Here is an 18,608-nt window from a genome sequence, read left to right as displayed (position 1 = left end):
CACATTAATTAATTTTGCAATGTATGTAAACAAAGAAATAAGAAAAACTAGTCACAACCAGTTGTTGTAATCGAACATTTTATTGTCCCATCAGTCAACCACACACTTACATTTAATTGACAGTAAACTAGAGGATTTCAATTACTGCACTCCCATATTCCAGCATTAAGGCTTAGGAGCTGCTTATTGACCATGTTAACACTGCTTCAGGATGCCACAATGCAGGGGACTGTCTCAATCCAATCCTCACCCATTAACAAAGAATGAAAGGATGAGTTGTGACCAATGTGGATCTGGGCTTCTTTCTCTTCTAGTTCAGTTACTGGCACTGGTAGCGCTGGCAGGATTAAAACCATTTTTCTTTTTATAAACTCATGTGCATGTGGGTGTATTTTTCCAAGGCTTCAATGAAATGTCTATCCTTCTAAAAGGTCACTTTAACCCGTGCAAACATGTGAGTCAAAAACAAGGGGTCTAAGCAGGCGTAACATTTGCCAACCAAGTTTAAATTTGTAAGACCACATAGCAATTGCATGAACTTCCACATTCTGAGAAAAACATACTTGTAGTTGTTTTGTGTGACTTCCCATATTGCAAAGTACCTTTACAGAGAGGTTACAGAAATATTGTCTTTATTTCTTGAGTTAGAACTATGAAGGGATATTTTGCTTTTGAGGTCTCAGTCTATATTGTGTGGAAAATAAATTTCCATAAAAATACTAAGACTTGCAAAGGCTTGTAAACAGAGTGAAAAAGGTAGTTTTATTTAACTTGACTCTTTACCCACTAGACTGTGGGTAGACCCACTGAGACTTCTGCTCAGATCTTATCCAAGCTAGCTACAGCAATTCAAAGTCATCATTTAACTCAAAAATGGAAGGGACACTCCTTACAATACCAAATTGATGTGAGTAAGGTACTGAACATCTGGGACCAATATGTGTAAATAATGCAGGCAGGCACTTCCTCAATACCCAAACAAATGGCTCTGCCAGAATGGACGGTAATACCATGATATCCCATGAAAAGCTTATAAAGAAACAAATAAATAAACACAAAACAAAATACCAGGCCGTAAATAGCCTGGGAAATTGTATTGCAAGGGCATACCTTTTCAAATCCCAGTAAGGTTTATGTTGTCTACACATACGCAGCCATTGATCTTAGCTATCACCCTGTCTAAGTTCAGTCAGTGGAACAGTGTAGAGCAGAGTAGAACTTTGCAACAGTTTTGCAACAGCATACGGGAACACAGCAAATGAAGATCACTGTTCTGTGAGATGACTTCACCCACCATTTCTAAATAAGTTCCTCCATTGCCCAAGCTCCAGCCACTGGCCCTCTGAAGGAAGGCTCACTGTAGTAAAGTCTTACAGTAAAGTGCACTTCTTCTATCAGTTCCTAATGTTTTCACAATAAGGCCCAAATGATGAGCATAAAAAAAAAAAAACAAGCACCCCTGTTTTCCAAAAACAAACAAACACAAAAACATGAAATGTGGTAGTCAGGTATAAAGTTGGCCAGTTTCATTGTCCTTAAATTACAAAAGGCTTCTTGTTCATTTCAGTTTCACATCTGTAATGTTTGTGACACTGTCAAAAAAATAAAGACCAAAGCCCTCACCTCTTTAAAGTTCAATCCGCAAGGCCTCTGCCAAAGCCTGCATTTCAGAGTTGTGTTTCAAGAAACACAAAACAATGCCTCAGCGACAAAAGTCTCCTTCCAAAAATAAAAAAAACCCAAAAAGTAAGTCTAAATATTTATGTGCAAAATTCCAGAGCTTTTCTTCGGCTTCCTCTCACAGGCTCTGCTGACCACACTGTTGTGGTCTTTACTGAAAGGAACCTCCCAATTGCCTCCGGCCCCACCAGCATTACAGTCCCTGAGGCCTTGTTCCTTACGCTTGACCCTGAAAGAAGTTTTTCTTTTCATGACTCAGTGTCCGCCAGCTTCACACACGGGGTTTCTGGGGGCTACCTGATACGGCCGTCTTTTTTGACAGGCCCCAATTCGGATTTGGGATCAGGGGAGAGAGAGCTCCAGCTGGACGTGGTACAGGGCACCAGAGACGGGCAGGGCGAGGGCTGAGCGGTGCAAATGTCACCCGTTACCCAGAATGCCCCGACGCTAGTGTCAATCCAGTCCTCAAGGGGCTTGTCCACAAGCTCAGCATTCCGCTGGGCTTCCTCCAGGGCCTCCTCCCCCTTGGTCAGCTTCAGGACTTGGTTCAGCTGCTGGAAGCCCTGCTCCATGTACAGATTGCCAGGAGGACCAGCATGCAGCCAGCTGTCCTCATCTAAAAAGAAAACAGCACATAAGTCACCAAATATCAATACAGCAGAGGGAGACAGTGAGAGTGTTCATATCATGGTAAGAATAAGCCTTTCTGGACACCTCAGAAAGAGAGATGAGGTAATAAGGGGAAGATGACCTGGCTAACGACTGAAATTATCATCACCCTTTCCTATACTGTGGCTCTCCAGAGGGAGACCTCATGTAGTGAGAAACACCACACCCATGGGACATGAACAAACAGACAAAGAACAGTCCCTATGGTCACAGGCCCTATGGTTCATCAAGATTAGATTGGACCACTAGGGGAAACCGAAAAAGACTCTACAGTGTAAGAATGTCACTGGAGTCCCTTTGGAATAAGGGGTGGGGGTAGATGAATGAGGGCTTGCTTCACTTCCTCCTAAGATATGAGTGACCCAATCATTCGACAGGCCAAGCACTACAAACACTGATAGCAGAGCCTCAATGAGAGAACGAGCGGGGGGGGGATCTTCACCTTTTTGCAGTGGCTGTCGCCCGTTGAAAGCCAGGGGCGTGACGAGGAACCGTGTCTCCGCCACGCTCTCCCACAGCCTCAGTACTCGCACGGTCCAGGCTCCCGGCCGCAGGGGGCGCTGCAGGGGGGGCTTGTACTGCGTGAACTCCGCCTCCACGTCCACGCTGATGTCGTAGGAGGCGGCCACCACCTCCGATGGGTCGATCCAGACTATGGTGGCTGTCAAATTGGGGCCCCTCGCCCACTTCTGCACTGCCACTGGTTCGTCCAGGGGGCCCATCACCCCCCCAAAGTTCCGGAAAATCCTCTCCTTGGGGTCCCACTCTGTCCCCACCTGGTGTGAAAGTAGACATATATATTACAAATAATAATAAAGTACTGTTCACATACTTCGTTTGAGAACAGACACGGCTGGGACACAAATCATAAAAAGGGCAGGAGGATTTGTATGGTAAGGCAGGCAAAATGGAAAATCCACAGTAAGTAAAGGAACTGAGTTCCGGACTATGGTAAAAAACCTTACATGAGAATAAAGTACAAGCTTAACACTGCCAATCTTTGGCCAATTTATCCATTTGCATTCAACATCTTGACCAATGTGCAAACATGATCAGCATAATTTTTATATCTAATATTGATCCTAATACAATATATCATTTTTATACTCTTCATATTACATAAATGAAGGTAGGTCTTTTACTCTAACTTTTACTCTAACATGTCGCAGACAATCTGATAAGGACAATATTGTTCACACAGAACCACAGCTGATAAGCATAATTTAGGATGACACAGTGTTTACATTGGCTCAAGTCTTGTTCTTGATTGATTTCAACTATATGAAATCACAGTGCTTAAAATTATTTTTACTGTACTACTCTGACTTTCACAGGCACTATTTCCCATGTTGGACAGTCAGTATATTGGTATGTACACCACATCGCTATTAATCCAAACAAGACCCCCTCCCCTTTCACAAGCCTACTCTCACCTCCAGGTTTTTGAGGCGCTCGAATTCCCGCAGGTTGCCCTCTAGCTGCAGCGTGGTCTGGGGCACCGCCCAAACCTCCAGGGTCTGCCTTTCCCTTGTTGTTAAACTCAGAACCTCCTGCTTTACTAGGTAGCCTTGGAAACGGTCGTCATAGAAATACAGGTGCACTGAAAGAGGGTAGCCAATGGGCTCATACCTGGATCAAAAGGGAAATACATAATTTGGGGAAACATCTAAAAAAATCAGAATAAAAAAAAAGAACTGTTGTACTTTGTACTTCCAAATATCCAGTTTCAATTATTTTCTGATTTGGAATTAAAAACTACACATAAAATATTGATCCTTTCAGTTCAGTATGGCATCTAAGACTCCTTTCACTTGTTCTCACATCTTTAAATTTCAGGTCTTATCTGGACTAATCCAGATAAAACCACTCAGATGATTTTACAAATTGTCAATTTATTTTAAATCCTTCATTTAACCGGGAAAGATTAACATTTCTTACCAGCGAGACCTAGCCAAGAGGACAGCACTGACATACATTTCAGAACAATAAAGTTTGATATGACAAACAAGCACAGTAATCACAATACAGCCAATAACACGTCGGATTTCCAGCCGGTCTAAAGGCATATGTGCCTGAGTGTAGAGCTGGGCAGAGTAGCACAGTAAAAGGTAGTGTCATGGCAACGGCGGCGCCAGGGCCTCACCTGCAGGCCTCGTTGCTACCCTGTGTGGCCTCCAGGCTGCGGAGCCCCAGCCGGAAGAAGGAGGAGTAGGAGGTGAGGGCCACGTCACTGAGGGAGCTCACCCCATCTGCGCTCTCGAACAGGCTCTCCCAGTAGGCCTTGAGCGCAGGTGTGCCGGGGGGGTAGTGGCCGTACAGATGGGCGTCGAGGATGCTGATGGCCTCCTGGTTGACTGTCGACTCAAACTTGCGGGCGAAGAAAGTGGGCCGGGTCAGCTGCTGCTCAGAGGAAGAAGGAAACAGGAGCTCACTCCAACCTTTCAGACATGTGCCGAAGACACACCTCTTCAGACTCTACCTGGACTGACACCCTTGCCATTTGACCTTGTAAATCTAAGATTCTTGGCTCATACTTGTAGCACTATCTCTTACGTTGTATTTGTATCACGTTTTTGCCTAGGTAGTATAGCAGCACTTTATTGTCCCAGTGACTGTATTTGATATATGTAACCTTAGATCAGATTAGTTCTGTCACCGACCTTTTGCTCAGCTTCAGCACTATCTGCATTGTATGACCTGTACACATCTTGCCCTTGTGCCTGTTGTTTGCCCACTATATGCACTTTTTTACGTCGCTTTGGATAAAAGCATCTGATAAATGAATAAATGTAAATGTAATGTAAATGAGTTATGCCTTTTCCAAGTAAGAGAGGAGGTACACAAGCCAGATTTGGTTTCAGAATTACAAAATTCTGGGAACACACACCTCGTCAGCTAATTAGTACTAATAGTCATGCCAAAATCAACACCGCTTTGATTCCAAGTCGCCTTGTGAGTTGCAATAATAGACTTGCCACATTTCTGCCTTACATAACAAACATATATATGTTTTTGAATAAGACTTAAATTTTCTCCATAATCATCCAATATAATCTGCTGCTGAAATCAGAATATCTTCACATTATCATCTATGCTTTATTGTCCTATACCCGTCTAGCAATATGTCTGTCTAAAATGGGAGAATAAAAACTGACTTAAGCTTAACGCATCACTGTGCAATATCAAACTTTTAAATGTGTCAAGATAATAATTATCTGAATTCAACCAGACACAATAATCTGCACGCAAAGCACACGTTGTCATGCTGGCTGACCTGGATCCTGACGAGGTCGCTGGGTTTGAAGTCATTGGGAGAGCAGCCACACCAGTCTACAATGTGTTTGTACTGACACTTGCAGCCCAGCTTGCGGTTCCAGTTGGTGACGCGTAGGTTATTGTCAACCAGAGAGTCACACATGTGACTGTTGCCTAGCACTGTGTGGAAGAAAGACTGGGGGGTGGAAAATGGAAAAAAAAAAATTAAATGCATTTTTACATGAGCCAAGACCTCAAACAGTGCAGTTCATAAACCTGGCTGAAAACTTTATATAAAATGCATTCACAAATTCACAAACTCACCTATATAGCCACCCTATTTCTTAATGCCTTACTTCAAAACATTGACTGAAGACTGGATTTCACAAGTCTGACTGACGGAGGCCACAAGTTGGAAAAAAAAAAAAAAAAGGACAGGTGAGAGTGAGGAGGTTCTGTACCTCTGCAGGGAGGAGTGTGTATGTGTAGAACTGCTTAAGCCCTGACACCAGCTGGTCCTGGGAGTTGATGACGTACTCGACGAAGCGGCGGTTGAGAGAGAACCAGTCGGATCCGCCCGACACCTCCAGGCCCTGGGGTATGATCCTCTCGCCCAGCCTCCACATGTGGGAGTCGCACTCGTGAAAGAGTCGATCCAGACCCTGCTTCTTAATGAACCTGATACAGTACCACAGGAGGGAATCATTGCCTTTGTCACAGGATTACAAGCTGCATGTGGTGTCTGCCCTGCAAGGGTATGATGATGGGCACACAACATCAAGGAGCCAAACACAACCCTATATCTCTTTAAAGAAACATTTTCATGAAAAATGTAAAAGTGTACCATAATCCACAAACATTTAATTATTAAATTACACCATGGGCAGGTTCTTTTAAAACCAAGCAATAATGGCTTATTTTTTTTTTTTTTAACCAATGGTATGGTACTAATGGTACTACAAAATTTTTTCTCCCGTATCATGACAGTTGGGAACCAGAGCTACAAGGGCTGGAGCTCAGTTGCAACTGCAGTGACAGTGGAAAGCTCTTCTAAACATTTTTGTTTAAATTTTTGTAATGACTTGGATCTTGGAGGATGTCAACACACCAAGATTACCTTGCATTTTCTCTTCCGTGTGACTTCAGAAAGTTTTTGTCTCGATACCGGGAGAGAAAGTCCACTAATTCTTCATTGGTCCTGTCGAGATGAACAGAGAAAACCATATGCATAAAAAGAGGTGATATTAGAAGTAAATACACAACAGAAGGAGCAATGCAAATGTGCTGACTTTTGCCTCGATAGAATTAAGTTCTTTCCTCAGGATTTGAGAGGCATCGGCTTTGCTGTTCTGTGAGCCATTCAGTACGCATTTATTTATAAACCATGGATGCTTCAAGGATTGGATGTTGCTCGGGGAAATCTCTCATGTCCTTCAAAAATCTGTCCGTGACTGACTGGCTAAAAAAGACAGATTTTCAAGCATCCCTCTGTGTATCAGGTGCTGAATTGATGCTTACAACACAAAACTGTAAAAGCTGACAAAACTCAAATGCAATAGGACCAGCGGCTATCACGTTTTTCTGATTTAGAAAACACTTTGTCGCTTAGTCATTTGTATTAGTAAAAAATATTATATCTGATGTTTTTAATAGATTTTTAACACAAAGCACCTTTCAGAGTGCATATTTGTAAAATCCTATAAGACCAGCAGAAATTAAATTCAGGGGTTACAACATACTTCATGATGCAGCTACGTAAAACAGAACAGAAAACAGAACAGTCAAATTTACAGACTATACCTTTAGTGGAAATATACATAAATATACTGGAATAGAACGGTGATTAAAAACTATAGCTGAAGAGAACATTATTCACCAAAATAAACATAAAAAGAAGCTACAGCAGAAGCTATAGCTACTGTGCAGATAATAAGCTGTATGTTAAAATGTTCTTCTCTAGAGGCGGAGCACTACCTGGTAGGGAAGTCGGTGGCACTGAGGTTGATGAAGAAGTCCCACTTCCAGTCCAGCATGGAGAGCAGGTCCTGCATGCTGCGCAGGTAGGTCTTCAGTAGGCTGGCGCCACCCCAGATGGTCACCATGCGCCAGGGTGTGGTGCGCACATTGGGGTACAGTTTGGCAATCTGCTGCACCTCACGGTGCAGGTAGTTTGAGCGCTGGGAGAGGAATGAGGCAGTAAGAAATCTGAAAACCGTGCAACAAATTTTCATTAAGCTCTTTAAAAGGACCCAACAAGGAGAGGAGGCCTGGGCCTTGTGCAGTGCCCACTCACATGCATTCATGTGCACTTCTTATTACATCAATTATATAACAGCATAACAAGGAGATTGGGTCTTGATTCTAAAAAGGATCAATCGATTTTAAAATAACAACAGCTAACAGCTTTTTTTAAATTTAAGTAAAAAATATTTCATGTAAAGTTTTAGGTACTGCTATCACGTTGGACACAAGAAGTACCAAAGGAATTCGGCTGCTGACTGGTGATCCCTACTAAAATATGCAATTGTGTTCATTATGAAAACGATCAGAATGGGCAGAGGATGGTTGTCAGTTCAAAGGCAAGTTCTTCTTTTTCCTCACATACTGCTCAAAGCCCAACACAACACAAACAATATCAACAATATATCACACAATGCGTGAATGAACAACAAACACTTACAGCACAAAAACAGCACTGTAAAATGCAATGGGAAACAGACTGTGTAAAAAAAAAATGTTAAAAGAGGAAGAGCTGACAGATACTTTCAGTCACAGTCTAAAATCCTATCAGTGCACAGGACTGCCCTCAGTGCCTGACAGACAGACCACTGTGCGGCGGATGATGGATTTACTGCAGCACACAAAGAACCTCCTCTTCACTTGAATCCTTCTTCGGCTCTTAAGCACTTTCATGTTCAAAATTCAAAAGGTGTGACGCACGAAACGTTCTCCTGCCCGTGTGGACGATTCTCATTTATCCTCCCCTTCTTAAAATTCATTCATTCATAAAGCACCACTTCGGTGGATAATTGAACCTTATAATGCTGCAGCACTCCTCATTTCCTTATAGTCCGTGATCCTCCACATCAAGCGCATCTAAGAAATGCCTTCCGCATCATTCGAGGCCCCTGTATCACCCTCCTTACCTTATCCACATGGATGTAGTAGAAGTGGTCCTGGTGATATATGGCTTTGATCAGACGCTTCAGTTGCCGAATGGCACGACCGTGGACCACCAGGACAAAGGCTAGCCTGACTGGGTTATCCACCTTGGGCAGGTCATTGTCCAGGTCATCCCCTTGCAGCATGGGACTTGAAAGAGCTGTGCGGACAGTCAGGAGATGGAGAGGTAAGACTTGAAAGAACGTTCACACATTCACAAGCCGAAAGAGTGACCGAGATGACGGCGATGATACAGACAGCTGTGGCAGCTTACTCACCGTGCTGCTGGCAGAACTGAGGCAGTGACTGTGGCATGAGCAGCCCTTCCTGGTGTTGGCAAACAATGTTGGCAATCTCCTGCTTGCACTGGCGTGTGCTGGCGCGGTGCAGGGCGGACAAGGCGTCCTTGCCGGCGATCTCGCACTTGGGGACAAAGTCACTTGCGGGGGCCTGAGGGGCGCCCTCCACGCTGCCCATGTCGCCCTGCTGCGCCGGCGCGTTCCTGGCCGCCCCCTCCCCGCCCTTCAGCTCCGTGAAGTTGCGGCTGCTGGAGGGGTCGTGCGGCAGGCCCTCCGCCGCGCCGCCCTGGCCCTGCGAGCCCTTGTCGCGGCCGCCGGCCCTGTGGCGCTGCGGCCCCCGCCTCAGGGCGCTGGCCGCCGTGGCCCCCGGTCGCTCCATCCCGGGCTTCCACCGGCTGCGGTTCCGACCCAGCCGGTCATTCTGCCGCTCCCAGGTGGGCGACTCTTTCTTTGGGTTCTGGCTGTTGTTGTCTGGGAGCTTGGACCTTCTGTGCTTCCTCTATAGGGACACCATGAAGAAGATCATGGGTTAAAAGGTATTGATTACCTGCCATCTTCTACCCCCTGGCAACCTGCTATCCAGCTTAAATGAATATCCAACAGCTTGCTATGGTGCCAATTCAATGCTCAAGCAGTATGTTGAAAACGAGGAACACACTTTAACTGGGTGTCTATCCAAGGATAATCAATAGTGAAAATGACACAGACACAGGCAAATAACAAGAACCATCACAGGTCCACAGCATTCATACAAAAATGGCAACACGACTTTTCTCCTGTTTCAGGAAGGTTGTGACTAATAAAAGTTAGGAATTTGGAAGACTATAATGAGTTTCTCCATCAGCAACAATGTTATAAATAGGCTGCTACAAGACCTGAAAAATCTGAGAGTGAACATTGCATTATTTTCTGAAGCTACGACACTTGCTAAATGGCCTCTTGTTCCAATGTCTAATGTTTCTGTTTTTTTATTCTGTGATATTTTATTTCCATTACATGTTAAAATGATGAAGAAAGCTACACAAATGTAAGACACACAGAGTGCTTATGAGTGGAAAAAGGCATGCAAATCAGCCATTAGTAAAGCACCTTTCACTTGACATGTCCTTGGCACCCAGCTTAACATTCTCTCTCATACTCAATTACACATGCTAACTAAACTTTATTTAACATTCCAATTAAATATACATGTCAAATGATAACAGTAAAACTAAGACCGAGAATGTTTTCAGAGAACAATGTTATAGAAAATATTCCAAGAGACATTTGTGAGAAATGAAAAAAAAAAATGCTACAAGCTGTTGCACAGCATGACAAGGAAACTTATTTCGCAGTTCGTTTCCTCTTGCTTCAGATTCGTTTAACTGCTGGCCTGCTGCTTCATCATTTGCTCACTTTGTCGTCTTATTGCATCAGAATTTAAGTGAAAGAGCAATTGAGCACTGATCATATAGTGTCCATTATCCTTTTTTTCCATAGTTAGCTTTTTTCATTATTGTTTTCAAGTCAGTGATGAATGTAATTTGCTTGCCATCAAGCTTGGCTGATATTTTTCTAAAGGTTACTGTCAGTAGTTCTGTGTCACAGCTCATCCCGCTCCATTTTCTCCCCAGCAGGCCATACTGACCCATCCCCTACGTGACTCTCAAAAGCATGGAAGAAATGTAAGAACAATTCAGAATGGACACCTCACTAAAGTCATCTGCTGAAAAAGAACGCCTTTTCTTGAGAATAACAAACCTCTAATGCATGTGGATTGTACTTTTTGAAGACGTAGGTTATATACAAGATGGCCGCAGAGACCGCGTGTGTTTATTGGTTTGGGGTGTGTAGGCCTAGATGAATCTATAGATCTACCCTCTCAATTATTCTCATGAGAACAACCACCGAATAGCATTGCCTTTCAAATCCACTAGGATTACATAACTGGTTGCAATGGAAATCTGTTTTATTACAGTTACAAATCTCCAGCTACAATGGAAATGAGACCTTCCATTACGGGTGGCCAACTCCGCAATTAAGTTAGTGATTCTGTGATTCAGCAAGTGATTCTGTAGTTCATATACTGATTCTCTGACTCACCTAGTGATTCTCTGATCCACCTAGTGATTCCCCAATTCAGCTAGAAATTCTGGAGTCTTACTTCTCAGATGCTACAGCAAGCAGAGCAATGAGGAGATCGAGTATTCTAAACTGGAGGCAGCTGGCGGGCTGCCGTACTTAGAGAAGCCTAAGAAAAGCTCTGCCGGAGAGGGAGCAAATGGCCTTATCAGCACCATCTCCTGCTGCTCTAGGAACACTCGCCTATTAATTATCCCTGCAGTGCATGGGGCTGTCAGTTAAATTTAGCAGAAACATCTTCCCTACAACACTCACAGAGGGGCAACTAATCTCAGGCCCGCCCTGTACGGCAAAATGATGACGACCTTCTCTGGCTGCCCACCGACTTCACCGGCCTTTCTACCAACCTCAAGATCATTAAACAATAAACACAGTTACATGCTTCAGTGTAATTAAACTCACGACACACTTCTGTTTTTTTTCCCCCTCCTTCGAATATGAGGTCTAGCACATGGTTCTACTCCATCGTTTCCTGCCACAGCTATGGGCACACTTTGCTGACGCTTCAGCAACGTGATCCCTTTCGGCACGGAGCAGACCAGTGTTTACGGCACCATTACCCGCACCTTGGGAAAAAAAAAAAAAAAAAACGATTTCTGCCTCAGAGTGCCGTTTCCCACATGCAGAATAAAAATACATTCCTTTTCGGGGAGCTGCTGCAAACCACACTTCGACCGCTGTCGCACCCCATTACGCTGCACCTCATCTCAGAAGCGGGAGACTGAACCACAGCCAGCAAGCAGCTGGCCCGGGGAGACCGGGGATCGAATCTCTAAAGTGTTACCGCCCAGGGAACAAAGCAGAGGAAAACGACGTGATTAAGCTCTCCCAGGGCTCGTCAGACAAACACCAGACGACACAGTAACATTACCGATTACTCCTCTGATTACCGCGTTCGAGCAGATAGAGGGGGAGGCATCACAACAGGAATATGACTCAACTGCTGAAATCCTGGCCAAAGGCCACTCTTCTGTTGTTTGTGTGAAGGAATTTGAACCCCCTGTTTAGACTACGATTCTTTGTAATTATTATGACAGTGGTTGTTGTCATGTTGGCTTTGGAAAGTATCTCTAAATTGAGGCGTACCTCAGTGAGTGTGAATTAAAGCAGACTCAATGCTATCCCAGACTTCCAGGAAGGCGGCTACAAAGCAGCTCTGTGCTAATTTAAGCATTTTTTTCTTCAGTGATGTTCTCACAACGTAGACAGTAAGTGCTGTTTATATTCGGTAGCAGCTTGTGGGCTTGAAATAGTATGGGCAGAATTTATATACATATATCTAAATATATTACATATGTATATTACATATACACACACACATTATATATATATATATATATATATATATATATATATATATATATATATATATATATATATATATATAAAGGTCATTGCCCTCAACTTGTTTTTGTGTATTCTACTTGATTAAACAGTGTGTCTACCTGATTAATCAGCACTCACTTCAAGGTAACTCCTGTCCACATATGTATGATCACACTTCATAACCTATGTAAGTATCTCTGGATAAGAGAATCTGCTAAATGACAATAATGTAATGTAATGTAAATGAACATCACAGAGGCTATTAGTGCAAAGTGCAACAACAGATTAATGCATCTTTACAACAGCATGATCTGGTGGCACAGAGAATATCCAGGTGGTCAAAGACCCAGCAGACATCTACAAATGCTACTGAATGTTGCAATGAAAAGGAAAATTTCCACAGAATACAATTAAGAGATAGAGAATTTGCTGCCAACTAGTATGGATTGCAAACTAGCGTAAAGAACCCATATTCTACTTTTCAATAATTTACTGAGTATTTACAGATATTACAGTACACACACGTTTTTGGAATACCTGTAAGGCTGTTTTTTAACAGTAGCATTTGTCTTATGGAAACTTTATATGGGTAGGCGGTCAGCTTTTATTGGGGAGAGAGACATCCGAGGCACTCATAACATTGCAGGGGACATGCTCCCTCCTTTCCCCCATATTTCTACTCTCTGGAGAATGTGCCGTTTATTTATACAGTTTCAACTGCAAGCGCTGCCAGGGTCCAGTGGCTGCAACATCACACTCATTACAGTTAAAATAAACTTCGCCCATGTGATGATTTTCATGGCATATTCATTGTGTTTTCTGGCATTACCAACTGTTGCCCCAACCCTCATAGTGCCAAAGTAATATTAAAGAAGCTCTGAAACCACCACCACATAAAAGCGGAGAGATATCTCATTTTGGGGACACAAAAACGAGCTCATAATTTGGCACAGTGCTACTGTATAACAATACTATACTGCAGTGTGCTGTATATTATTCAGTTTGTGGCAAAGGATGCTCTGTAGACTGTATCAAACATTCCAGGGACATTCTTTAACCCTCAGTTGTACATTCCTACACACACACACACACACATGCGTGCGCGCGTGCGCCTCCCACCATACCAGCTTCCTTCCACACTCTGAGCCTGCAGTACAGCCTACACCCTGAGACAGCACACTGACATACACAAGTCGAAGAGACAGCGCGCTGCTGTTTGAGTCATCTCATTGGGCTGAGCTCACTCTTCATACTTGCTCCAGGCCTTCCATTTTTCTTGATTGCCCTGCAGGCACCCCACTTAATTAAAAAAGGTTGACATTGCTTAGACTGCACAAGAATAAGTCCAGTCTTGAATCTTTAATTCTAATAAGGCTACTTACAGACAGTGACCACAGTACTAGTGGCTTACATTACATGGCAAGCTTGCCTTCAGCTTAAGCCTACAGAAGTTAGGGTATCAAAGAGATATCATGCCAGAGTTCACTCAAAACCAACACAGGTATTGACTACAACACACACTACAGCCCAGTGTCAGTTGTCACATCACAGTTAATACCTTGCATATTTCTCATGATTCAACCTGACTTCTGCCATTCACACATATGATGTAGAACCACCAAATGAAAACACAGCTACGAACAGTATTGCTAAGCATTCATCCAACATTAGACTGCCCCTGGCATGCATTAAAATTGACTCCTGCCTTCTCTATAGGAAATCCTCAAGAACCGAATATTACTTTTTCAGAGTTGTAGAGATCAGAAGCTCCGTTTTTTGCTGCAGTGAGCAGACAACATTTTGTCTTACTTAGCCATAGGAACCTGCACCTTATGCAGCGGTCACACAAAGCTACATTTGTATTTTTTTGACTGAGTACAAATACTTTCCATTCACTTTTTTCAGAGTTTAAAGCAACATGCGACACACTGCTTGGAATAGCCTAAATCCAATAAGCAAACAGTTTACCGAAAGCAACTTTCTTCATTTGTTGACAAAATGGAACAGGCACTTCTAAAGAGAGAGCGACATTATGCTTTGAGAATACGTGCTGGCCAGTACCTCCAGAATCTGAGATGGTAGGCTCAGTGAAGGTGCAGTGATTACTCCATGAGGAGTGACTATGGTGATGTCTCTACTGATTGACTAATTGAGTGTGATAAAATTACACATTCTACGAAATGAAAGCACTTCAGCCTAAAAGGGAATGCAGTCCTTCTGTTATGGACATTTAGACTGTTTCAATAAATGTCATACATACTTAATACCCTATGTTTAACCCCCTTGGGGGATACTGATAAATGATAACCACAATAGACAGTAAGCAGCCACAAGCACATTCTTTATACTTGCAGAAACTTGTTGCCAGTTATGATTTTAACATTAGCCCAATGCAATAATCCGTGCACAAGGCTGCTGTGGGTAGTTTGGTGCAGGTTCCACAGAATCAGTCTACAGAGCAGGTTCACTGTCATGTTAGTATTTACATGTTTGCTTATGACTGGCCAATCCCTGTTTCTGCTAGATGCAGATGGCTCCAATACATAGCAGTGTGTAATGGGGTACAACTCTCCTAACTTATGTGCCTGTCTGAAATTCACAAAGACAAGCATTTTAACACCAGACTTTGCTGCAGTTAGTCAGCATCTATGCATAAAATAACCACATTCATAAAACTAACATAAAACTATGCATATAACAACATCTCAGACATTTCTTTACGCGGTTGGGGGGGGGGGGGGGAGTTGTTCCTAGATTACACAGTACAATGGTAAACTTTTATGTAGTGATGTATAACATAATATATATGTGTGTGTGTGTGTGTGTGTGTGTATAACTGGATTATATTTTCCTCTAACCTATATATTGAAATCTAACCCTCACCCAACCCCCAAATAACAGCATTTTCTAAAATGCACTGGTTGCTCAGTATTTTCAACGGAAAAAATGTATGTGAAATCGGCACAAAAGGAATCTGTTTTGTGGCATGAAATTTAGCACGGACAACAGCTGATAAATCACAACTGAGTTTCTGCCCAAAATGTCACAAGTGTCCTGAAGTTGTGGGAACATGACTGTATAACTAACTGTAATCAAGTTCGTCTACTTTTCCACGAGACAGTCATACGGATAATCGAATAGACAGCCCTTTGCTGTCGCTGGCTAATACTTATGAATACCATGCCTGTGTCTAACACGTTGCTTTTGGAATCCAAGGTAACACCAAAATCCAATTATGAAATGGAATGTGTGTGATTTTTTTTCCGCACACACCATTTCATAGCCAGTTGGCTAGCACATGGTGAGAAAACGTAGCTTTGCCACCTACATTAGCTGGCTGTAGTGTTAGCCAATGTTAGCTACTTATCCCAATACGACAGAAACATGGGTTCGATGAGCCAACACTTGACAATTAGCGAGTACTCTTCAGCTAGTCTGCAATTACCTAGCCAAACAGCAAACGGTGTATGAAATGCTGTGGTAATAAGTGTCATCTTATTTTAACACTTGTAGCTAGCTAACATTACTTAGCTGTGTAGCAGTAGCAATCCAAGAGTCTTGTCTTGCTTAACATTTTACATTTAGCTAGAAGCTAGCTCCAGCTACAGCTAGAGTTCGCTAGATAGCTAGGCAGGTAGTAAGACAGTTAAGATAGCCAGTCAGCTCTACACAAAACACAAGCTTGCTATGTAATTAGCTTACTCTCTGTGAGGCTAAGTCATCTAGCTAGCTAGCTCGCTAGCGTTAGTGACAGACATCTGAGCCGTCACCGCAGCAGTGTTGTGTCGAACATATACAGCACCCATAACATGGCTACTCACCTCCACCTCCCCTTCCTCCAGAGTCCGCAGGCTCCACACAACTAGTCCCTGAATGAGAAGAATAGTAAGCGCGGCGGCGATCGCCAGTTTGTATCGGCGGAGTAGCTTCTGAACCCGTGTACTCGCCACCATTTTTTCAGTCCCAAGCTTCCACACGGGGACGAGCCAGCAAGGCAAAAAGGGGAGGCGTAGCAGCGCGGACCGCGCACGCAACAGCATACGGAAGAAGGTGCGTAGAGGGGTCTCTTGTCCGCATACAGGGGGGCGTTCCGATCCTGGCTTCCAGCTGCCGAACGCTAGCTATATACGGTGAAGCAGGATGCCAAAAATTTACATTGCGGCCACGTGTGGGCTTTGAACGTGAATTATAAAGGACACCGAAGTTGACAATATTGGAAGTCTGTATTTGCTTTCTGTGTTGTAATAACATTTTAGCTAGCTCACAATGAGTTACGACAGTTCTTGGCTGTTTACTCATTTCCGTAGGTTATGTCTAAGTTTTGTAGAAATTTCTGGATTTCTAGAGTATTACTAATAATAACTAAACACACTCAGAGCACACAGCAAAACGAAACCACGAACACAATTCACTGAAATTTCTGTTACACACAGATGTGGGTAAACAAGGTACTTATGAAAAATTGCTTAAGTATATATACACCTGTATGAAAAGACGATCTATAGGGCAGCCAATGTAAGTTGCTCGCTCGGGATAAGGATGTGTAATGTAAAGACACAGTATGCAAGGCCAAAAATATGGCCTTGCATACTGTTAAAATGAAAAATAAATATGGTATACAGCACATTTTATTCAAACTGTAGAGTATTTTCTTCATATATTCAAAAATTAAAGATTAGAATTAATTACTACAACACATCTATGCTTAAGATGTTTCACTAATGGTAGCTTGTCTCTAAATTACATTAATTTAAGTGGAGATACATTTTAATGTGTAAGTATTAAATTTAATCTATTGGAGTTATTTGTGTTTGCATTTTATGTGGAAGAAACACAGAATATGGCCCTGTCAAAAGGTTTATTAGACATGCATAATTATTAGATGTGAAAAATTACATATAGAATGCTACTGATCATTAAAACTTAACTACAGAAATACTTGATAATTTTAGTGACAAAGCTATCACTGCACCACATATTTTCCAGTAACAGAACACATACAGACATTTTTGTAATAAGCAGACCTAATCTGTTATTTATCACAGGTAAGTGTTACAGGTTATATATTACTATAGGTAATAGTAACCTACAGTGGCTTTGGAAAGTATTCAGACCCCTTCACTTTTTGCATACTTTGTTGTTTTATAGACTTAAACTAAAATGGATTAAATGTATTCTTTTGGCGGTCTACACACAATAACCCAAAATGACAAAGCAAAAACTTTTTTTTAGAAATGTATGCAAATTGATTAAAATCAAAAACTGAAATCTCATTTACATAAGTATTCAGACCCTTCATTCAGTACTTTTAGAAGCACCTTTTACAGCAATTACAGATTCGAGCTTTCTTGGCATTCTACAAGCTTTGCACACCTGGATTTGGGCAGTTTCTCCCACTGTTCCCGGCAGTTCCTCTCCATCTCAGATTGCATGGAAAGCATCAGTTCGGTCTGCAGATCAAATGCCCTGAATTATTCGCGAAGCCACTGTATATGTGTCATTTCAAATTACTTTGTAGCCATGTAGTTAGTAGGTTACTCCAATGTCTACAACATTTTGATTTCAATCAGTTGTCTCCACTAACAAAGGTGATACTAATGTGAAAAGGCTTTCACTCCTGGCCCTGACAAGTACACATTCATATACCAAATAGAAACATGGAGAAACATGTTTGTGAAGTTTGTGTTATCTTCTCACCTTGGGATGGTGTGTAGTGAATTTCAGGTCAATTTGTATTTGGTTATCACACTGTAAATGAAAATGTAGAGATTCCTTTTAGAAGAAGAAGAAGAAGAAGAATGAAACTACTGGATAACAATAGTTATACTTGCAATGCTTCGCATTGCAATCACACCAATGACACTTTAGAAGGGCAAGACAAAGCATTTAAAGGGTGCTAGCAGGCTGTGGTATGGGGTGAATGGGTGCCTCAAACTATGGGTCTCAAGACTTTTGCACCGTGTCCTCAGAAAGTGTGATGAATTGTTTTTCATTTTCAAATAAGAAACAAACTGTTTAAATATCAAAAATTTAAACTAAAGTTTAAATGTCTCCTTCTCACTCTGCTTCCTCTGTATTACCCCCTTTTAACTGTGC

General features: G+C 42.4%; 1 protein-coding gene across 1 annotated transcript; it reads right to left on the bottom strand.

Moving 5' to 3' along the window:
* Positions 1–915: 915 nt before the first annotated feature.
* On the bottom strand, positions 916–16,501 carry xylt2 (xylosyltransferase II). The gene is made up of 11 exons (XM_036550027.1): positions 16,334–16,501; positions 9,045–9,564; positions 8,751–8,926; positions 7,579–7,781; positions 6,722–6,802; positions 6,066–6,282; positions 5,624–5,800; positions 4,493–4,749; positions 3,783–3,978; positions 2,792–3,125; positions 916–2,296 (listed from the first exon to the last, which is right to left on the bottom strand). Exons 1-11 carry the CDS (start codon positions 16,463–16,465, stop codon positions 1,974–1,976), a joined length of 2,616 nt encoding a protein of 871 aa, XP_036405920.1. The 5' UTR covers positions 16,466–16,501; the 3' UTR covers positions 916–1,973.
* Between the last annotated feature and the right edge of the window lie 2,107 nt (positions 16,502–18,608).

This window comes from Megalops cyprinoides, chromosome 1 (genome assembly GCF_013368585.1).
Source record: "Megalops cyprinoides isolate fMegCyp1 chromosome 1, fMegCyp1.pri, whole genome shotgun sequence".
In the NCBI taxonomy this organism is placed as follows: domain Eukaryota; kingdom Metazoa; phylum Chordata; class Actinopteri; order Elopiformes; family Megalopidae; genus Megalops; species Megalops cyprinoides.
Note: the sequence above shows the minus strand (reverse complement) of the source record. Positions and strands in the feature narration are given on the sequence as shown.